At 44.9% G+C, this 24,573-nt stretch overlaps 1 protein-coding gene across 1 annotated transcript in view; it reads right to left on the reverse strand.

The window, feature by feature from the left end:
- The window catches only part of pld5 (phospholipase D family member 5), a gene marked incomplete at both ends in the record, with an annotated part of 91,711 nt that overhangs the window by 30,412 nt on the left and 36,726 nt on the right, over positions 1 to 24,573 (reverse strand). The window contains one exon of the mRNA XM_084318368.1: positions 351 to 487. Within this exon, the coding sequence (XP_084174494.1) occupies positions 351 to 487 (137 nt within the window). The remainder of the gene's footprint in view (positions 1 to 350; positions 488 to 24,573) is intronic.

Consider the following 24,573-nt stretch of genomic DNA (forward strand, 5'->3'; position numbering starts at 1 on the left):
TCTGTAGCTCTCTTACCCACAGTTTCTGTAGCTCTACTACCCACGGTTTCTGTAGCTCTATTACCCACGGTTTCTGTAGCTCTCTTACCCCCAGTTTATGTAGCTCTCTTACCCCCAGTTTATGTAGCTCTCTTACCCACGGTTTCTGTAGCTCTATTACCCACAGTTTCTGTAGCTCTCTTACCCACAGTTTCAACAGCTCTCTTACCCAGTTTCTATAGCGCTTTTATCATCAGTTTCTGTAGCTCTCTTACCCACAGTGACAGTAGCTCTATTACCCACAGTTTCAGTAGCTCTCTTACCCACCGTTTCTGTATCTCTCTCACCCACAGGTTCTCTAGCACTCTTACCCACAGTTTTTGCTGCAGTTCTCCTCAGTGATCCCATCCTCATCATCTGACCACACGACCAGCGTCGAGGTCATCAGTGCCACCAGCACGGCGAAGCAACACAGCAGCGCAAAGATGGCAATGCACCTCTGCTGGGACTGTTACAGGAATCCCACACACACAAACACACACACACACGCACACGCACACGCACACACACACACACACACACACACACACACACACACACACACACACACACACACACACACACACACACACACACACACACACACACACACACACACACACACATTTCTTTTAATTAAGAACACATCCTCAACTGTGTCATGTTATCTTGTTCAGCTCAGCTGTCTTCTTTTCGCCTATGCTAATACTCATGAGGCCTCGTTAAAAGTGGGTTTGAGAAAATATGAAGCAATTACTTCAAAGTGGTTGTACAACAAGGAAATCACTGGTCATTAGATTCTGATGTCTTCGGTCGATATCATCGATTGGAGGTCAGGGATACTCTCAATCAATACAGCCCCAACCGTAGATCTCTATTAGAGAGCACGGACCTCAGGCTGCAAGGCAAGCCCTCCCCCTGGACCAGAGCATCCACAGCGCCCCCCGCCGCCCCCCCCCCCCCCCCCCCCCACCCCACCATCGAAAGGATTCACAAATCCTACTTTATGCCAAGGACCAGAGGACAAGCCAAGTGGAACGCTCCACAGCTGAAGGCAGATTGATTCACAGTGGGGCTCCATTATAAGGAATAGTGGTGAGAGCTCTGCTTCTGTCTACACGCCACTGCCTCAGTCGAATGTGGTTTTGTAAACTATTAGGGTGGTTCAGGGCCAATAGAGCATCTTTTGACAGGCAATACTATTGGGGGGGGGGGAGCACAGATACAACCGCAGTGGCTTGCAAGCAACCTGCCCACTGTGTTGTATAACAGTGTTATAATGTAATGTAAATACGGCATACTACATACTACAACCAGCAACCCTCCCAATCCGATGCCCTCGTGAGTGTGTGTGTGTGTGTGTGTGTGTGTGTGTGTGTGTGTGTGTGTGTGTGTGTGTGTGTGTGTGTGTGTGTGTGTGTGTGTGTGTGTGTGTGTGTAGGTGTGTGTGTGTGTGTGTGTGTTTGTGGTTTGTGGTTTGTGTTTTCAAAGTGTACAGTGTTAATCAAGTAAAAAGCATGAAGAAATCGATGTGGTCAGTAGTTTATAATAATAATAATAATAATAATAATAATAATAATTCATTACATTTATATAGTTACAGTGTATTGCAGGAGCCCTTCGCTCCTGATGTGTCCCGAGGACTCCCTACATTTCCCTGTTTCAAAAGTGCAGGCTGGCACTTCTGTTTAGCTTCTGTTTGCAGATTCTCATTCCCTAGATTGTTTGGCCACACGTCCAATCGCGCTGCGGCGAGCCGTCAACATCACATTACATATTCTCTTTTCCTTGTGGTTTGTGATCCAATCAATCACAAAGTACACCTCTCTCCACACACTAACGTATTCTGTGGCATAAGCAGGAGCCTCACACGAGGGCAGCTCCCTCTCAGGGCGTTTCATTGGTCGGTTCGGTCTCAAGAAATTGTTTGTCAATTCGTCGTTTTTCATGCTTTTTTTATATGCTGCTATTTTCCAAGATGAGTACCTATCTGGTAAGCACAGGTCCTTCAGCATACACAAGGAGAGAGAGAGGGAGAGACAGAGAGAGAGAGGGAGAGACAGAGAGAGAGATAGAGAGAGAGAGAGGGATAGAGAGAGGGAGAGACAGAGCGTGCTTGAGAGAGAGAGGGAGAGATATAGTGAGAGAGAGAGAGAGGGAGAGGAGAGGAAGAGACACAGAGCATGCAAGAGAGCTTGAGAGAGAGGGAGAAAGAGTGAGAGAGCTTGAGAGAGAGAGGGATAGATAGAGTGAGAGAGCTTGAGAGAGAGAGGAAGAGATAGGGTGAGAGAGCTTGAGAGAGAGAGAGAGAGAGAGAGAGAGAGAGAGGAAGAGATAGAGTGCTTCTCAGATAAGTCCCAGCCCAGCCTGTTCAAAACTTTTGACTATGAATCAAGAGAAAGTCATTATTCAGCAATGTGCTATGGAGGAGATGAGGAAGGGGGGTGGGGGGTGTCAGTCCCTATCGACAAACATTGTCGACCCCCATCTCCCAACTGTCCTCCTCCTCGGCTGTCTCAGGCACTCTGAAGGAGCGGAGGCGGCCAGATGCACTTTGCTCTCGTCTGCTGCGCAGAGTGGTCCTCTTCCTGTCGTTTGGCAGAGTCGAGGACCACCCCTCTGACATGTGGACGTGTAGTTTATACCAACTGGGGGGAATACAGCCTCGACAAACAGAACAAGCCCCAATAGCATCGGAGAGATGATGAGATTTGAACTGGCTGTAGAGACCGTTACAGGGCATTTTTCCCCCCTCCTTCCCGAAAACCCCATTACATGTTGGGAGTAGGGATGACGAGTGTTTATTCGCTATCGAAACAATTTTCCTTACGCAGCTCATCCCAAATTCATTATATCCAGTCAGCGTTTTCACTGGATAGTTGAAGAGCTCGTTCAAATCTCGTTTCAGGAGTGCATTTTAGGGCTTCAGCTCAAGTCAATAAAGTTATGTAAGGCAACGAGCACAAAGCTATATAACCATGACAGACATTAGGGATCTCGTCAGCCAGGTGGGAGACATACCAGACAAGAGGCAAGCAGAGTGAATGACAGGGTGATGAGAAGAGATAGAGGATAGATCAAGTGAAGGAAGTGTAAATCTCACCTTCAGAGGCTCCTGTGTGGTAGTCCCCGCCATTAGGGCTGTGATCCTTTACACCTCTGGCACGAGAGGAACTAAAAACCCACTCACATCCCACTATTTATCTATCTGTCTGCCTGCCTGCCTGTCTCTCTGCCTGCCTGTCTGCCTGCCTGTTAGTCTGTCTCTCTGCTCCTCCAGGAACCCTGCCCCCACCTCACCCCTGAGCTGCTCCCACTCTACCACTGTCTCCATAGCGCTGCCGCTGCCGCCTCGCTGCTCTGGCCGGTGTACGCTGGGAGGTGCGTGCCTTGCGGCTCCACGTCTGTCCCGTGTCCTGACATGGTCCCTGCAGCTTCAGAAGTGAGTGTGTGTGTGTGTGTGTGTGTGTGTGCATGTGTGTGTGTGCGTGTGTGTGTGTGTGTGTGTGCGTGTGTGTGTGTGTGTGTGTGTGTGTGTGTGTGTGTGTGTGTGTGTGTGTGTGTGTGTGTGTGTGAGAGAAAGTGAGAGATAGAAAGGGAGTGTCGAGAGAGTAAATGTCTGTGTGGCGCTCTCTCTCTCTGTGTCTCTCTCTCTCTCTCTCTCTCTCTCTCTCTCTCTCTCTCTCTCTCTCTCTCTATCGGTTTCTCCACGCTGCTGGAGGCAGAGACTGAGATGGAAAGACATCAACCCTCCTCCCGGCTAAACGTCCAATACAAAGCTCTCCCCTCACCCTCCTCCTCCTCCTCTTCCTCCTGCCTCTTCCCTCCACCCTCCTGTTCTACCTGCCCCATGAAGCAAAACGTGTAAACGGGCTCGTCTTAGAGGGGGGCGGGGGGGGGGGGGGGTGGGGCACTGGGAGCAGCAGCAGCAGTCTCCACAGAAGCATCTGGACGGCCCCCCACTGGGTTGTTCCTCGATGTGCATTGTCCTTCCTCCACAGAGGAGAGCTGTGTTACTGGACCATACGAGCAAATTAATGTGCAGGGAACCCATAGAGAATACTGTGTGCAGAAGTGCATGTGTGCACACACCCATTAACACGCACACATGCATGCACGCACACGGACACACACACACACACACACACACACACACACACACACACACACACACACACACACACACACACACACACACACACACACACACACACACACACACACACACACACACACACACACACACACACACACACACGCACACACACACGCACACACACAATGACACACAATAACACACACACACACACACACACACAGTAACACACACACACACACTCATGCATGCATACAGGCAGGCAATCACACCCACCCACCCACACACACACACAAATTTTATGATAATCCGAATTAATGTAAAATGTAAAACAGCTTCCTCGTTCCCATTAATAGCTTCAAATGATATAACGGCAGGTCAGCGGTATTGTGCGTCGCTAATCCCCGCTGCGTTTAAAACATTTTAATTCATGTGCCATTCTCTGACGTGCAGCTCGACTGGCAGCTCAAGCACTTGTCTTGTTGTGCTCCTGAAGATGAAACACGCTGCCTCTGCGTATTCAACACAAGTACATAAAAGGAGCTGGAATCAAGGATGCATGAAGCCAAAACACTTTCATCTTCACCTCCCATGTACCAACCCCCCTCCTCACAGGTAAAACGAGCAATGCTTAGCACTAAACAGGAGCAGAATGCTGCCTAGCGCAGGTCACTACAATAGCTCCACTATACTACTGGAGGAGATAGAGGGACATAATCACTGGACCCCACACTGTCAATTATTTACTTTAGGGTTAGGGTTTAAGGTTAGGCTTAGGTTAAGATTAAGGGTTAAGGGTTAAGGTAAGGTTTATGGGTTAGGCATGTAGTTGTTATGGTCAATGTTAGGGTAAGGAGTTAGGGAACAAGTGTGTTCCCACAGACACAGTGCATGAAAACATGGCGGTGTGTGATTCCCGGGAGACATACTAACGAGAAAACTTATTATTATGGGACTATGGGATTAGAGTGGAAAGGTTCAACTTGTTTTACTAAGGTTACAGCAGAACCTCAGATAACCTCTGGTGTCAGAAGACAGCTGTGGGAGCCACGGACCTTCATAACACTAGTGACACTTTTCAGTTGTGACACAGGCATTTTACAATGCCTAGGGATGTCAAATTACACAACTTATCACAATCACATAGCGAAAAGTAACCCAGCCCAACGCAATAATGTAAATATAACCCTGAATCCGTAAAATAAAGAAAAAAAGAATCGAGAAGATTCTTTTTGCTTTTTCAACGGGATGATTATTATTATTTAGGATGACTTCACTGAAGGATGATACTGTTCGGCAAAGTCACGGCAGGTAAAGTGCATTATATACAGTACACCGCACTGAGCCTTACTGTCTGTCCCAGGACAGGTGCCCTCTACACATCAGCCTGTCTGAGAGATTCCTGTCCCAATAGAGAGGGCAATGTAGCCAAAGTGAGAACACGCACGCACACATCACACACACACACGCACGCACGCACGCACGCACGCACACAAACAACAGGGTTTGATGTACAACTGAGGCAGGGGGAGGATAGAAGCGGTAAAAAGTCTACCGTATCCATGGCATACCGTCAATATGGCGACAGGTCTTTAGCTGGGGGGTCAATATACTGACAAGTAACACCAGGGGCCTGTTTTAGCAAAGTGGCAGCTGTTAATATGAGACTGTATCTTCCAGTGTGAGGTCAGAATGGCAGCTGTTAATATGAGACAGTATCTTCCAACGTGAGGTCAGAGTGGCAGCTGTTAATATGAGACTGTATGTCCAGTGTGAGGTCAGAGTGGCAGCTGTTAATATGAGACTGTATGTTCCAACGTGAGGTCGGAGTGGCAGCTGTTAATATGAGACTGTATCTTCCAGTGTGAGGTCAGAGTGGCAGCTGTTAATATGAGACTGTATCTTCCAGTGTGAGGTCGGAGTGGCAGCTGTTAATATGAGACTGTATGTCCAGTGTGAGGTCGGAGTGGCAGCTGTTAATATGAGACTGTATGTCCAGTGTGAGGTCAGAGTGGCAGCTGTTAATATGAGACTGTATCTTCCAGTGTGAGGTTGGAGTGGCAGCTGTTAATATGAGACTGTATCTTCCAGTGTGAGGTTGGAGTGGCAGCTGTTAATATGAGACTGTATGTTCCAACGTGAGGTCGGAGTGGCAGCTGTTAATATGAGACTGTATGTCCACCGTGAGGTTGGCTGCTTGCGTGTCCTGGAAACCGTCAATGAGTTCAGTTTATCCACCGTAGAGTAAATATTGTTTCTAAATCCTATCGTGATTTATAGCACCCATTAGGAATGCACTACTGCCACTGGACACCAATGGAATCTATCTCCCATCTATCCATCTCCTCTTATTAGTATCAGACACTTCCCATTAGAATGTTGGATCTGTAAAGCGCTGGATTTTTCCTTCACTATAGCTGTTTGTAGGAGGAGAGTTCAGCCTCCATAGCCCCCCCCCCCCCCTCTCCTGGTTCTCCATTGGGAACGTCATTATCTCTGTTTACGGCTCAGTGCTTCCACACAAGAGACTGATTAAAATGGACCCGCTGTAAATGGGGCCAGGAGATGGCCAGAGTCACACCCTGTACACATGCCGAGACCCAGCAGACCACAGACTGACATGAGTGTATGTGTATACACATGGCATGGCATGCTGTGTGTGTGTGCGTGTATGTGACTATGTGCATGTGCATGTGTGTATGTATGTGCGTGTGTGTGTGTGTGTGTGTGTACATACATATAGATGAGACGTGATGACCTGGACTTATTTACTCACATTGTTCCCTGTATCACTGCTACTCTACACTCTCCATCATCACATGTTGTTAGTATGTAGCCACACCTCATTGAGAGCTTTTTGAAAGGCGTTTCTCTGTAGCAGTGATAACACATTATATGGTAAGGTGTTTCACCTTCACAGGCCTAAGTCAGCAACCCCCGCCCCACACACACACACACTAAACAGGATGTGGTGTGTTTTGCGTGCTTCCATGCATGTGGGTTGAGGCCTGGGATATATGCTGAGTGAGGACGGACCGAGCCCCGACGCGCCACAGGACAGAGGCCTTCTGCCAAGCGACGAGAGGGCGAACGGATGGCGGATGGCAGAGCGCAGACCGGACGGGACGTCGACAGTGAGAAATTACCCAGTTAGGCTGCCCGGTTCACCAAGGCTCTGTCGATGAGTCTCTGTCTATACAGCAGAGGACGGCTCTCTACAGTAGTGAGGTGGAGGTTTACAGACACAGGGTCTGCAGCCAAGTGTACCGTATCTGTCCAAGTGAGTTGCATAGCTTACATAGGGGCCAGCTACGCCAATAAACTGCAGTTGGAGCAGAACTTTATCGTAGGTCATTGATTATCAGGGATGGGGGGATTACACTTTCAAACTGTAATCAATAACTTGACTGATTACAACTTCAAAATGATTTATTCAATTCGAGGCAATTCGAGGCAAGCAAGTTTGCAAACAACAAAAGCTTGTAATGTTCTGGATTATTCCAAGTAATGTCACCTGATTACTTTCACTTACTTTTGCATTATTTAAGCTGAACAAATACTATATTCCCATCTAGCTACAGAGTGTAATTTGAATAGTATTATCATCATCATCTAGAACAGGGGTCAGCAACCTTTTTGACATGGAGTGCCTGTTTGAAATATAGTTGTAACTAGTGTGCCTCAACAATATTCCATGCATCGTAATTTTTTTCTTCTCATAATCAGGTATTTTTTATGAATTTTTTTACATTATTACATCATTATTGTTATTGTTATTATTAACAATATTATTATGATGGTTGCATCAACCCTAAATCTGAGTTGGGGGGGGGGGGATGCAATGCAGACAAACAGCTGCATACAGTGCGACCATTTCACTCACATTTGCCCATTCATTTTTGGACACATCACACACCATCGGTGTGTGTACTGTACATGTGCTGTCATAGCTCCACCTACAGGCCTAATGGAGAACACCAGGAGAACACCAGGATGTGAATGGAGGGTGAATGTGAGGTATATCGTGTAAATAAGTTTTGATTGATCGCAAGACTACACTGTAAAAAAAAAATTATTAGTTACCAGAACTTAAAAATATTGAGTTCAGTTACTGTGCATTAAGGTTTTCAGTTTTCAATCCATAATAAGTTAACAGAAAAATAAGTACACAACCACATTATTTCAACCTAATAAAACTATGTTTATTGTCATTGTTTTAAGAACACAAGTTGACTTGGTAATACTCACATTTTGAGTAAAAAAATGGCTTTTAACATGTGCAATGTTCAATGAAATTGAAAAATAAATAATACAATTTGTTGATTAATCCCACTGGTCACAATGGTGACCGTAATAATGTTTTTGTTATAAGGCTCTGCAAATGTTACTGAATGATGTGGCAATGTATTTCCAGCTAAATTGAAATAATAAACAAATAAAGGGTCTCAATTAAATATGTGGAAGTAAAAAGAACCTGTGGGAGGATTTCAACAAGATAAATGCGACAACAGTGCAAAATAGTTCACTATAATATTTCAAAGCAAAAAAAAAATATAAAAAAAAAAATATTAAATAATTTTTTTTTTTTTTTTTTTTTTTTTTGTAGTGCTGCCCCCTGTGCCTATGCAAATGCCCCCGCGTGCCTATGCAGGCACGCGTGCCTAGGGTTGCCTACCCCTGATCTAGAACCAAGATAAAGCATTATTTTTAATGGTGCAAGACAATTTGTGTCTAACCTCACAGTCAGGGTGATCCCCCTCCTTTTAGTTGTTGTTAAAAAATAACCACTGATTTCTACAAAAATATCTGTAATGTGACAACATGTATTTCTGTAGTGAAATTACGGTTACCAATTTTATGTTATCAGATTACAGGAATCCCAGATGATTATGGCAGTATTATTAGGTGCACAAACAAACATATTCTGAACAGAATAAACACAAAATATTACCAGCGTAATCAACCCACCCTTATATTTGTCGCTTGAGGTTCAGCATACATTAGTGAGTTGACAAAGAATCGACTTAAACTACGTACCGTGGTCCTGTAGATCAGTGGGTAGAGCAAGGCATTAACACCACCAGGGTTAGGGGTTTGATTTCCGCTGAGGCTGCCCAATGTTCCCATACTAGAAATGTATGCAGTCAAGGCACTGGTACTTTTGTAAGGCACTTTTTATAAAAGCATCCACCAGATGGCGTGCTGTACATCATGTTGTACACTCTCGAAAAGGATGTGCTAAAATAACACAGGCTGTGTTGTCCTTAAAAAGGAAAGAACGTTCCAGTAATGTCTCCAGTCGTGCAGCATTATTAGATGCTTTTGATCAGATAGCCCTATTTATTTTGTTTAATTTTTTTTTAAATAGATTGATGTTGGTCCCAAGTTCACAAGCTTTGGGCAACAGCGCTTTATAGTGCCCCATTGTCCTCCATTAGAAACAATTCATCTTAAAATCCTTCCCTCTCCACTGAGGCATCAGGTAGGGCTGTCCCATCACTCCCCTCCTCTTCATCGTCACCCTCGAGCTATTAGCATGTGCAGTCCGTGCTAGTAGTATCAATATAAAAAATATATATATATATAAAAAAAAAGAATTTAAAGAAAATAAATAAATAAAAATAAACAAACCTTCTTACTGTCATGCGCTTGTCCTAATAGTACAGTGTATGTTAGTATATTATACTAGCATACACTGTAGCACTCAAAATTTTGATGAACATTGTTAGCCCATCCTACTGACTTAAAAAACGTGTAAGTCGCTTTGGATAAAAGCGTCAGCTAAATAACAAAATGTAAATGTAGTATTGGCAAACATGGACCCGATTATTCTTTTTAAATATGTATGCAGATTATATTTTGCAAAAAAAATGTCCTCTTACCCAACCCCCTTGAACCCTCAGATCAGCCTCTGCCTTCTCTCCACCCCCAAGTCCAACCTTGGCAGTTTTGGGGACAGAGCTTTGGGCAGCTCCCAGGCTCTGGAACTCCCTCCCCCTAGCTTTTCTGGATACAAGATCAATTGGAACAAGAGTGAGGCAATTCCACTTAACTCTCACACATTCAAATCTGATCTGTTAAAACAAATGGAATGAGGTATTTAGGAATCAATGTCATATCTCTTATTACTAACTTATGACATCAACAGATGGATGGCCTTACCATTGTCTCTATGGGGTAGACCAATTAACGTTTGTCTCTTGAGGTTCAATTAAAGTTCTACCAAGGCTCTCTTATATCACTGCCTCTATTCCTCTTAAATTTCCTCAAAACCGATTCAGAGACATCAAATCTCTTTTTATGCAAATCTTTTAGAACAAAAATACCTAATTAGCTTATAGTTGACTACAAGGGGACAACATCACCCATAAATAGCTCTGTCACATTAACCGAGGAGCTGAACCATTTCTATGCCCGGTTCGACTGAGCAAACAGGGACCAAGTAGTGCAGCCCCTCCCCCCCAGCGGCACAGCCCCCGTCCTGAGCCACCATGACGTCAGGTGTTGCCTCCGGAATACCAACCCAAGGAAGGCAGCGAGACCTGATGGAGTGGTGGGCCGCATACTGAAGGAGTGTGCGGATCAGCTGACGGAGGTTTTTACAGATATATTTAATCTTTCCCTGCTATTATCATATGTCCCAGCATGCTTCAAAACTTCCACAATTATACCAGTACCCAAGCAGTCAGTTGTCACGTGCCTGAACGACTACAGACCCGTGGCACTCACCCCCCTCCCTGCTAAGTGTCTAGAGAGACTGGTCAGGAAACACATCACATCCATCATCCCGGCCTCCTTTGACCAATACCAGTTTGCTTATAGGCAGAACAGATCAACTGAAGATGCTATAGCCATTGTGCTTCATACCGCCCTAGAACATCTGGAGAAGAAAAACACCTAATGCTCTTTGTCGAATAGCTCTGCCTTCAACACTATACTCCCCCGTAAACTCATCAGCAGTCGAGAATGCAGCTGTGACTGCGTCCCCGACCGCCAAGAACCTTGGTGTTGTCCTCGACGACCAGTTGAACTTCTCTGCTCACATCGCAGCGACGACCAGAACCTGCCGATTCCTCCTGAGCAACGTCAGAAGGATACGCCCCTTCCTGACAAAAGAAGCCACCCAACTCCTCGTCCAATCAACAGTCATCTCCCGCCTCGACTACTGCAATGCACTGCTCGCTGGCCTCCCGGCCACTGCCACTAAGCCTCTTCAACTCATTCAGAACGCAGCGGCCCGCCTGATCTCAAACCTACCGAAGTCGGCCCATGTCACCCCACTTCTTAGGGACCTGCACTGGCTCCCCATTGCTGCACGAATCCGCTTCAAGGCCCTCGACCTAGCATACCGTGCGGCAAAGGGAACCGCTCCCGCCTACCTCCGGTCAATGGTCTCTAACTACACACCCTCAAGACCCCTACGCTCTGCATCTTCTGGCCGCCTCAGACCTACTCCTATCCAAGCTCCGGGAGGGTCATCAAAGAGAAGTCGCCTATTCTCAGTCCTTGCCCCACAATGGTGGAATGAACTACCCACCCCAGTTAGGACAGCCGAATCACGTCCAATCTTTCGCCGTCGACTAAAGACGCACTTCTTCAACCATTATCTGAATTAAAAAAAAAAAAAAAAAAAAAAAAAAAAAAAAAAAAAATCTAACCCTAACTAACCGTACTGTCATGCACTTGTCCTAATAAACTAACCTACACTGTAGCACTCAACACTTTGATGAACATTGTTGCTCAGCTGATAGAGTTGTGCCCTTCCTGATGGCTTGTCGTACAGAACTTGTAAGTCGCTTTGGATAAAAGCGTCAGCTAAATGACTAAATGTAAATGTAAATGTAAATCAGCAAACTCCAAACCCTGGGTCTGTGTAATATACTGTGTAACTGGGTGCTGGACTTCCTCACAAACCGCACACAAGCCGTCAGGCTGGGCAACTACACCTCGTCCACCCTGTCTCTCAGCACCGGCGCCCAGCAGGGTTGCATACTCAGCCCATTACTGTACACCCTGCTCACACATGACTGTTCCCCCTCCTACCTCTCCAATTACATCATCAAGTTCGCAGACGATACCACAGTTGTGGGTCTCATAACAAACAACAATGAGTCTGCCTACAGGAGGGAGGTGGAAGACCTTACAGCCTGGTGTGCCAACAACAACCTGGCGCTCAACATAAAGAAAACAAGAGAGATCATAGTGGATTTCAGAAGATCAAGGCCTGACCACGAGGTAGTGGAGAGGGTCACTGAGTTCATGTTCCTGGGTCTCAGTGTGAGGGAGACCCTGTCCTGGAGCACCAACACCGCCTCAGTGATCGGGAAAGCTCAGCAACGCCTATACTACCTAAGGAAGCTGAAGCAGGCTGGCCTGCCACGAAATCTCCTTGTCAACTTTTATCATTGTGCGGTTGAGAGTGTGCTGACCTACGGTGTGTCTGTGTGGTTCTCCAGCTGCACAAAGGCAGAGCAAGAGGCTCTACAGAGGGTGGTGAAGGCGGCAGGCAGGATCGTTGGGACTCCTCTACCAAACATCACCTCCGTCTTCACCTCCCGCTGCCTCCACCGCTCCAAGTGTATTATCAAGGACCAGTCTCACCCAGCACATCACCTCTTTCAGCTCCTTCCCTCAGGGAGGAGATACCGGTCCATACATGCGAATAGTTCAAGATTTATGAACAGCTTTTCCCCCCAAGCAGTCAGACTGTTAAACTCTCATTGACTGTCCCCTCACGTGCACCATGCACTTACCTGGACTTGATAACCACTATGTTACCGCTCATCATGCACTTTATTATTTAAAATATTCTGTTATATGTACAGTGTTATGTGTTACATGTACGGTCTGTGGGAGCTCCCCTGAAATTTCGTTGTATATGACAATTAAAAGTCTATTCTATTCTATTCTATTAGGGATATTTTCGTGCAAATTTGTGCAAAAGCACCAAATTTGGCCCAGATGTAGGCCAGAGTATGCTCAATTGACTCAGCCAGGGCGCCCGAGCCGGCGACCCCCGGGGCCACCCTGGCCGCTGTCCGAAAAAGGTCTTGGCTATAACTTTTGAACCAATAATACAAACTTGGTGTCTATTTTATGTTTTATGACTATTAGAAACACATTGGAATGCTTATCTTTACAATTGGGTGTGTCTGGACCCCTAATTTGCATTTTTCCAAGATGGCAACTACCCAAAAGTGAGTTTTACCAGAACTTTTGTTTTTTCTGTCTATAAAAGTGAAATTCTATATAACATATAATTATATCAGAATCAGACACATTGATTGCCAGGCAATATTTATAATGTCAAATAAACCTAAACAACAATTGGTTGCCAGGCGTAACAACAACAACAAAGGCGTAAACATGACAGAACAACAATAAATACAGCACAATACACAAACAATACAGAATCATACCCCACATTAGCCCAAAATGACAATCCACATACCACATCAATGTGCTCAATCTATAGATATACGTTTATGGGGATGGATGTGCTCAGTCCTTTTTATTTACCAGGGTGAGTGATTGTGGATAGAAGCTGTAGGTGACCATTTTTATATCATAATCACACAACCAGATTACTTATTGTCATCTCACTGTAGTCTCGACCCTCATTGTTGGTACAGGCACCCTCACAGCCACATATTGAGGTGCAATGGACTCCAGCTTTAAAGCATTTTCAGCGCCCCCTACATGCCTTTTTGCAGCCGCAGTGGAGGAGAATGGTGCAGGCTTTACTGGCATCTGCAAGATGAGTCCAGTAAGGTTCCCAAGTCTTGGTCGTGGAGTCCTAGTCCCAGACCCATGTACTGAACTCTTGGATATTTAGCTGGACAGAGGTCGCCTGGTTCCAGTAAAAGTAGGGCTGGGCGATATAACGATAACGATAAATATCGCGATATATTTTAATAATCTATATCGAATATCGAAATTATTTTTTTTTTTTATTTTTTTTTTTATTTTTTTTTTTTTTTTTGACCTGCAACAGGGCAGTTTTAAAACCAGAGACAGTGGACAGACTTGTCTTTCTTGCCTGCAACTTAAAGTAATGGCTTTGCTTGTCCAAATGACAATACTGACCAAATTGAGATTTATTTTTCTCGTCCATTTATTTTGTTTGCTTTCTAATTTAAAATACAGTTTGAAACCATCTGTACACAGTAGGCTATGTGTGCTAGCAGAGCTAGACTCCAGTCACGAGTCACGGTGCACATTGTCCACCAAAAAAGCGCCAAAAGATCGAAAATAAACTAGCAGAGCCAGAACTGTTCAACTCCCCTGGAGCCACAGCCAGCAGAGAAGCCGGTTTACTTTCGCTTTTAAACCAGCTGCAGCCTGAGAACTGGAGTGTGAGGGGATGTAACACTAAAGATGGCGGCAACGACAAAGAATTGCATCTGTTGTTTAAAAAAAATTAAAAAGTTTTTTTTTTATACTTATAACAATTTCGATAATTATCGATATCGAGAAATATGATAACATTATCATATCGTTATCACGATATGATTTTTTTCCATATCGCCCAGCCCTAAATAAAAGGGCTATGCCAACTTCGTGAACCCTTGCGAATGAGTCAGCCACTTGTTTCCATAATGTCTTGTGTGTCGAGTGCTACAAGGTTATTATTTGGTAGAAATGGATTTCTGTGGGTCTCCATAACCTCTGTGAAGGATTTGACATCTCTCCTGAACATGACCTGCAAGATATGTGCCTCTTCATGATGAGATGTTGACGATGCTGTGCTGCTGTTATACACAGCTTCAAACTCTTGCACCAACCTGGCACAGTCAGGCCCTGCAAGCATGAAGAATGCGAGGGCTTGAGGGCTTTCATAGAGTCCAGCTGCTCCACCACAGGACTGCAGGATTTAGTTTGATTGCTCGTGGAATTGATCTTTTGCAATAAAGCTGAACTTACGTTCTGACCGCTGCACTACGAATTTCCCCTTCATGAACTCTTCATAAATGGCAGGATTTTTTTCAGGCAGCTCAAACATGTCTCGAACATGGACGGGTAACCAGCGAGCGTAGTTTGTGTGATCCATCATGTGAAACCAAGCACAGAGCTCATCACACACTTGAATGTACAGCTTGAAGTGTCCTTCTCGGAGTGACCGAACAAATCGACAGAACAGTAACTCTAGCTCTAGCACCTACGGGTGGCAGCAATTCTAAACTGGCCCTGGTAAATGATGGCCCATGGTGCTCAATGAGGGCAGACTGAGCTCGTCCTGTAGTCAAGACCTGTGCCTGGTTAGGACGGTGGGCCAACCTGAATCGCGGAGCTTGCCCGCCATAAGTTGAGCTTTGTCTTCGATATGCAATGCTCCCATCTTTACGACCAACTTATCTTCACCAAGGGCTAGATCCACAAAGAATGGATTGCACGGTGCTAGTTGCACCCTACTTACAATTCTACCCATTCTGCAATCTGTTAATAACATTTTCAATCAATCAAATTTGATTGATTCAAACTTTTATTAACAGATTGTAGAATGGGTAGAATACAGTAAGGCTCAATACACACAATTGTTAAGGGGATGCAGACCAGAGAAAGACTTTCGTCTTGTTTACACCAGGTCCCCCATTTTCAATTTATAATGAATTGTAAGTAGGGTGCAACTAGCACCGTGCAATCCATTCTTTGTGGATCTAGCCCAAGTGTCGCAGGATATTGCCATTGGAGCTGCTTGGCTATAGCATACAATGGTTGATCAGCACCAAGGACAGCAATCTGGCCAGGATTCAGGAATGATGTGCCTTTCTGTGCTAGCTCCATTGCATGCTTCATCATGGATGCAGATGCTGCTTTATATGGGAATAAGGGGTACACTCCTGAGTCCTATCACAGTTTCACTGTGTCATCATTCATAAGCTGCGAGTTATAACCTGACCATGTAATAACATCATCTTCACCTAGTGTCTCCTGATCGAGAACTCTTTTTCCATGCATCAACCAACTGTCATCTTTCACTTTGGCTCCACGCACAAGATCATGCAATGGTTGCACAGGATCAGTGCCACTTCTGGGTGCCAATATATCTCCTTCATTGAGTTCCGCTGGCTTAACAATTGTCTACGAGTCTGGATGTTTGGGTGTGGATGAATCTTCAGTGTCAACTTTTATAGGGGGACGCTCAAGTCCTAGATGGTCATGAGAGAGATGATTTGTAGCACTCAGTGCAGTTCCATGGAACTCGTTCTGTGAGTAGTTCCCTTTGCTGTGCCCATCTAGATTGTCAACATCATAGGTGGTGAAGACATCCTGATGAAGATTAGTAGGAAGAACAATGCTTCATTGTGTCGTTTACACACTGCACATGCCAGCGACTACTTCACCTCCATTACTCGTTTATATGACACTGACAACCCTTGTGCATGTGCTTCATCAACTTCCATTTTCTGGCGTCCATTGCCATGTAATTTGAGGCCACAATAGAGCGGAAAGGGCATTTATCTGTCCTTGCTGTGATGTATTGCGTCAGTCATGCAGGTGTGATGGGTGCTGCCATATGCATTGTACTTCTGACATTGGGTGATGAGACTATTTTCGTTCTCGGTTTCAGGTTGGCATCTTCTGTATTAGCTGCACAGGGTTTGAGGAGTGCTGGACCCTGGAGGACGATATCATTGAACACTCATAAGGGTTCTGCAACAGATGTTGTGAGACAGTTGGAGGGGAAGGAGCCGTCAAATGTGTGGCCTGGTTGTAAGCAATACAAAACCAAGGCGGCCCTCATCAACAGAATCGCCTCATCCTGATCAATCTGGTTAAAATTGTGACCTCTAGCTACTTTCTTAGCCACTTAGCCTTGTTTGCGATGTATGTGTCCCTCCCTTTCTGGTGTTCACTCCATTCAGGCAGATATTTGAAGAGCTGTTGCTTGAATCTTGTTGTGTTGAGTTCATAATCAAGACACAAATGCAAAATGGGTCAATATTGAAACAGAAACGTAAAAGTTAAGGTAAAACAAATTTTCTGGGAACCACCATCTTGGAAATATGCAAATTAAGGGTCCAGACACTCCCAATTATAAAAATAAACATTCCAATGTGTTTCTAATGGCCAAGAAACATAATATAGACACCAAGCTCATTTGGTTCAAAAGTTTTTGCCGAAACCTTTTTCGGAGGGCGGCCATATTGATTTGGCCACCAGGGCGACCCCGGTGGGCGCTGGCTCGGGCGCCCTGGCTGAATCATTAGAACATACTCTGAGCTAAATCTGGGCCAAGTTTGGTGCTTTTGCACACATTTGCACGAATTTAGCCTCATATAAATCAAGGGTGCGGTTAGGAGTGCCACATGTATTTCAGTATTATTTTTCATACAATGCAAAGTATCCACTGACTTTGGTCTATAAACCCGACTCTCTGGTGGGCAGCTGGGAGTGGCTGGATAAGTCCATCATATCTCGAAATAGGAACATATCATTTGGCATCATTGTGGTACTGTTCAAAACCACCACCTCTATTGGATAACTATTGGATTGGATAATCTATTGGATTATTTTACAGAATTTCTCCAGTCTTACGCTCCCTCTCGGTGACTCAGATCCTCCTCTTCCTTCCAACATGTCACTCGCCCCCCTCGTCTGACTACCATGGGATCCAGAGCCTTCTCCCGGTGTGCCCCCCGCCTCTGGAATTCCCTACCACAACACATCCGTGCTATAGACAACCTCCCCACCTTTGTTTCCCGTCTCAAAACACATTTGTTCATTCTGGCATACTCACTTTAATTTTAAGTTTATTATAACTGCTCCCCTATGTGTAACTACTACTAATATTGTGTTTTTACTGTGTAACCTGTACAGCGACCTTGGGTGCTTTGAAAGGCGCCTTAAAATAAAATGCATTACTATTATTATAACATGATCGTTAGGGTTGCATCATATGCTCTATTGGGAAGCAGCTGCACAGGACATTAACACAGAGGGCCCATCTCCTCCATCTTGTCTTATTTGGTGTACTTAAGCACTTTAAGTAATAAAACATGGCAGCAATACGATTTCATTTCAACAACTTCAAAATCGGTTTGGCCTTTTGAATTTTTCTTTAAAATATGCACAACTATCGACTGTTATAAATAAGAAATGTGGGGAGGGAGCTGGGCCTGCAACATGCTCAGAGTGGGATCACCTTCTCATGAAAGCAACCTTGTAAAGAGGTTTGGTCTCAAATATTTATAGCTTAATGTTTAGGGCTGCCCCCTAATAAAGATCACTCTGTCCAGCCGGCTTGGGAGCATGACCTCAACGTGTTCGTGACGGCTTCTCAGTGGAGAACAACTTGGAGTGCGGTTCTGAGCTCATTTAAATGTGTGAGATTTAGGACGATACAATAAAATATTCTGTAGTAGAGTATACATTACCCATATTCAATTATCCAAGATGGACAACAAACACAGAGATGTTTGCTGGCACACATGTGACAAGCAAGGCTCATTACTCCATCTGCTTTGGGAACGTCCAGCTGTAAAAACCCTCTGGTTAGAAGTAATATCCCTAATGTCAGAGTTTTTCAATGTTAATTTCCCTGTTTGATTGATTGATTGATTGAAACATTTATTAACAGATTGCAGAATGGGTACAGTACAGTACAGCTCAATACATACAATTGTTAAAGGGGAACTATCTTATAAATGGCCTTTTTGAGTGTTTAGCATTGTTTCCTAGCTATGTGAACTTATATTAATATGATCTATGTCTCAAAATTCTCATATTGGCGCATTCTTCCAATTCTCCTCTCACAATATTCACCCTCACTGAACTGAGTCATTTGAAAATGTGCGCGATATGTGATATCATAAAGACACCGCTGCATGTTAATGTTCAGGCGACGACGACGCTGCGCAGTGGTTTAGGAGCCCAGGCTCAAAACGGCTCGAGATCTTGAGGTAGAAAAATGCTGTTTTTGAGGACTTGATTAGAAATACAAAACAATGAATAAAAAAAAATATATATATTACAGAGGTGTTCCATAGACTCACAGGAATTGTGTAAAAGTGCCCAAATAGTGAAAGAAATAGTAAAATAGTTCCCCTTTAAGGGGATGCAGACCAGAGAAAGACTTTCGTCTTGTTTACATCAGGGTCCCCCATTTTCAATTCATCATAACATATATGACATACATGACATACAGATAGACAGTACTGCAAAGTATGTCCCATAGCCAGTGTTGTAGTCGAGTCACTAAATCTCGAGTCCGAGTCGAGTCTCGAGTCCCCAGTGTTCGAGTCCGAGTCCAAGTCTGAGTCATCAAAGAAGAGCCCGAGTCGAGTCCCCATTACCCTAGTCTGAGTCCAAGTCATCAAGGTTGAGTCCACTCCACTCTGGCAGTCAAAGGTAAAAAATAAAAACATAAACATAAATGACCATTTCAACCTCTATTCCATAAGTTAGGAATACTCAGTGTTTATCAAGTGAATCATCTTCAGACTGGTTTATTTGTGCATAGTTCTTTAAACAGAGCCCATCCTCCTTTTTTCATGACATGTTTGCCCACAATCACCAAATTCATAATTACCACACACATAGTTCTTGTTTTCTTTCCCGCACTTCCCAATCTCAGTTTTTTTACTCTACAGAGGGTCAAAGTTGTGGAATTCTTTGCCTCCACATATTTTGGAATTTTCTTTTCTGAAGTTCAAAAGAGCACTGAAATCTCATCTCCTAGATCAGGGGTTCCCAACGTTTTCAGGCCGCGACCCCCGAAATAATGGTGTCAGAGAGCTGCGACCCCCACTATTATAGGAGGTAAAAAAAAATATTAAAAAAAAAATATTATATATATATATTTTTTTATAAATGGAAATGTATGGTTGAAACATGCAAACGTTCAAACGCACACACACTAATAAGCACTGGAGGCTTTTAACCAGGGCCAGACTGGGGAAATCATTCAGGCCAGGAAATATAGTGCGAAATATAGCCCCAGTCAGGCCACTTTTTAAGCGGGGGGGGGGGGGGGTTCCCCACCAGGATTTTTTTTTGTTACAAAGACAACTAGAAACACTGGCCTGGCCTATAAGTTCAGTGGCCTGACTGAAAAAAATATATAATAATAATAATAATAAAGAAAAATTTGAACTTTTTTTTTTAATTGTTTTTATTTTTAATCATCTGGCGACCCCCACTTTGGGAACCACTAGGACCTAGATCACCAATATTTCCCATATGGGCTCCCTTTACAAACTGTGGTCTGGTGGCTTGTTGTATTTTGTTATTGTATTTTCGTTTTTATTATATATTCTTCCTGTCATTAGTTGTTTTCTCTATACCCAAAATCGTATTGGCATGGGTGCCTGCTTCGGTGTCTATGTAGACCTGCTTGTGTGTGTTTGTTTGGGGGGCGGGGGGTATATTTTACCTTGATATAATATCAGTGTAATTTTGCTTCCTGCCACATGTAAGCCCTAGAGGGTTTTTAGGCAATTCTCCTACACATCCCTTGTGGATTGTATTGTATTATATATATGTAATTTTACATGTGTAAATAAACAAACAAACAACAAACAAACAAACAAACAAACAAACAAACAAAGTCCAAGTCCGAGTCATCAGTGATCAAGTCCAAGTCGAGTCACGAGTCCTGAAAATCAGTCCGGACTGGGATTCGACTTGCGTTGTAACGTTGTAAATAGTTGCATCTGAAACAGTCGTATGTTGTTTTGGGTTCTGGGCATCGCCCCCCCCCCCTTCTTTTTTGTTTAGTTGTTTAATATTTTACACAGTGCCCATTAATGAACATCTTCAGTTCCCACATCAATGTAAATGTGCCAGATTTGAGCTAATTAGCTAGTTTCCATCTGTAGTCCCTGCCCACCATGCATGTCTTCATGGTGTGGGAGGAAACTGGAGTACCCAGAGGAAACCCACGTGAACACAGGCAAACTCCACACAGAAAGGCCCCCTGCTCATGGGGTTCGAACCCATGGACCTTCTTGCTGTGAGGCAGCAATACTAACCACTGTGACACCATGCCGCCCCATGGTGGCACAGTTGTTGTGTTGTTGTAGATGTTATTGTTGTGTGCTGTTGTTTGTTGTGTGTGAATAATAATAATAATAATAATAATAATAATAATAATAATAATAATAATAATAATAATAATTTATTATTATAAAAATGTATATCAGGGGTAATAAAACATGTTAGAAAAAAGCCTGAACTGTATTCATGTGCATTCAACCTTTTTGGGGAGAATGTCATCAGCAGAATCTCACCAGGCAGCTTGTTGCATAATAGGTCACACAAACTACTTCTTGTCACTTTTAAATAATTAACCGTCCGCTCGTATTTGCATTGAGGCTCAGTTTAATGAGTTTATTACCAGAGGGAAGTTAGGGCATCAGTGCAGCAGGGCTCGTTTTATTGCACAGTCGCTTGATACAGTACATTCTACAGTTACTCTCAATGAGCATGTCCTGACTCTCACTCAACCCTACAGAGCACTGCTAAGACATACAGGACTTCCAAATTTAATTTGCAAAAAGCAAATCTGCAAAATTGATAAGAGCAATGTAGCCTCCGTACTTTAACCACGCAGCCCTCTGTCTGCACTGCTCGCACTTTCCACAGAGAAAGCTCACAAAATCAATGGCTACAGGAAAACGACCAAACTCAGAAGTTATACATGTCCAAGTGCTTCCTCTTCTAGATAATGGTAGTCAGCCTGTTATTGAATTGGTATTTTACGTTTTATTCTGTGCTCGTCCTCGTTGAGCTGCCTGGCGAGATTACCATGATGACGTGAAAATGTGAGCAATGCAGACAGAGGGCATGGCTGAAGTATGCAGGCTACACACATCATCATATTTAACACACTGATGTGTTCTTTTAACACTAGTCACTAGTGTACAGTGTAGGCACTAGGCAGGTTGTGTTTATTATGACTCACGGCCACGGGTTCCGAGGAGATTCGATGTACTGTATATACTCATTCACATAGCTGCTTTCACGGCAGGTCTCCACACGCAGAACAGGGGCTTAAAGGACGCAATCACACCACCGATACATTAAATATTAACAGACTATTACTACTGAAGAGCTGCAGACTCTTGCAGAGGGAGTGACACGTGTTAACAATAGCTCAAACACATTTTTAAACATGTTTAAAAATGCTTTGTACTGTATAGTATATTGTATTGTAACTCAGTTACTTCTACTCTGCATTGTACATTGTATATATGTATATACTGAACACTTTTGTCTACGTACTTGACTTCTATTTTATTTTATACTTACTATACTTATTTTATACTTATCTATTTTTATATAGCACAATCTCTGGAGCAAAACAGAAAGAAGCATTTTATGTAAAAGTATTCTGTACTTCTGTATGACAACTAATAAAGAAACTTGAGAAACTTGAACTTGTTTCAAAGAAGCCATATTATGCTTGTTATATTTCCCGCTGTGTGTTAAATAGCTGGAGGTGGACATTTACAAAGTTCAAAGTCCACACCAATAGGAACAATCTGTACCTGAACCGCTTGCAATGCCTTGTTTGTAGTCCAGCCTTTCCTGTCAAAATCACAGCACGGGCCTACTTCACTCCCCCTCCTTTTCCCCTCACGTCCTCCACACGCTCCTCTTCATCCCCCTCGCTATCCACTGCGCACTCCTCATCATCCTCTCTTTCTTCAGTCACCCCTTCCTTCACCCTCATTCACCCAGCTGTATTCCATCCCCCTGATTCACACACGGGCAAGCACCCCACTCTCCCCAGCTGCACCCTATCCTCCCCTGATGAGGGGACTATATCTGCACCTCGACGCTGACCAGAAGCTGTCGTGGTATTAATTACCACTGCCCAGGTACGACGTCTCTGCCACAAGCTCTACTGCTAGATACCCTCCGTGTATTGGCTTACTCTAACCCGTTTCTCTCCTGTGCCCCAAAGGACCGCCGTCCCTGTCTGGACGTCACCTGTTCCCGAAGAGGAACATCTATTCTCCTGCTGCCACCCAGCAGCTCCAGCGTCCCTGTCTGGACGTCATCCTGTTCCCGAAGAGGAACATCTATTCTCCCGCTGCCACCCAGCAGCTCCAGCGTCCCTGTCTGGACGTCACCTGTTCCCTAAGAGGAACACTTATTCACCCGCTGCCACCCAGCAGCTCCCCCGACAAGCACCAGGACCGCTTGCTCGCTCACTGCCGCCGTGGCAGCCACAGGACAGAACATTAACCCCGTTCTATTTCCCCCCAATTCCTGTGTTGCTCAATTTCCATTAAACACCCTTGAAACCGCTCCTTTCTCTTCTCGTGTATTCAGCAATTGGGCTGTGCTCCAGACTCCAGTTCTCACAGTATACCACGACCACGATGACAGCACCAGCTGTACACGAGACCGAGGAATGGAAGAAGTTTCAGAAGCAGTCTGTGAGTATCATTAACGGCCAGACCGCCCGGGTAGACCAACTCGCCCACTCCCTAGACGCCGTCACAGCACAGCTGGCCGCTCTCGCCCTCGACTCCGTTGAGCGAGAAAAACAGTATCTACTTGTCGAGGCACACTTGGCACAGCAGGGCTCATCAGCCGCTACCCCCGCTGCACCAAGCCCCCCGCATAGGGAACCCCTGTCCCCGCACCAGAACGTTATGACGGAAGCATCTCCAAATGCCGTGCGTTTTTATTCCAGTGCTTGTTAGTGTTCGAACAACAACCCCACACGTTTCACAGCGATAGGTCTAAAGTGGCTTACCTGTCGGCGCTGCTCACAGGCGCGGCGTTGAGATGGGCCACCGCTCTCCACTTCAACAATTCCTTCCTCTGCAATTCGTACTCACAATACGTCGACGACATGCGTAAGGTGTTTGACCACCCTCCAGATGACTCAAAGGGGGCCTCTGGCTTGTTTTCTATCCGCCAGGGAAGCCGCAGCGTAAGCGAATACGCTATCGATTTCCACATCCTCGCCGCCAGCTCCGACTGGGGGGACACACCGTTGCGAGGCGCCTTTCGCCAGGGCTTGAACGACGCTATTAAAGACGAGCTTGCGTCCAAAGAAAGACCCACCTCCCTGGGCGAATTAATCCATTTGGCCAGAGAACTGGACCTGCGTCTTCGGGAATGTCGTCGAGAGAAAGCTAGCACCACTCGTCCGCCTCGTCGCGCTGCCCGCGCCGAAGAAAATAGGTCCTCCGAGCCCATGGATCTTGACCGCTCACGTCTCCCTCCCAGCGAACGCCGACACAGGCTCGCTACTGGAGCATGCCTGTACTGTGGTCAAACGGGTCACTCGGTTGCCTCTTGCTCGCTTCGCCCAAACGACGGGGCTCGACAGTAGCGCTGGGCGTCTGTTCGAGTTTAGATATCGCTCCCAGCTCTGGCCCAAACATGCTATTCCGCGCCACGCTGTGTCTGAATAACCAAACACTCCCGTTATCTGCCCTGGTTGACTCAGGGGCCGATGAGAACCTCATCAACGCCGGAGTAGTCTCCCGTTACAA

Source organism: Notolepis coatsorum (assembly GCF_963971535.1).
Source record: "Notolepis coatsorum genome assembly, chromosome: 7".
Lineage (NCBI taxonomy): Eukaryota > Metazoa > Chordata > Actinopteri > Aulopiformes > Paralepididae > Notolepis > Notolepis coatsorum.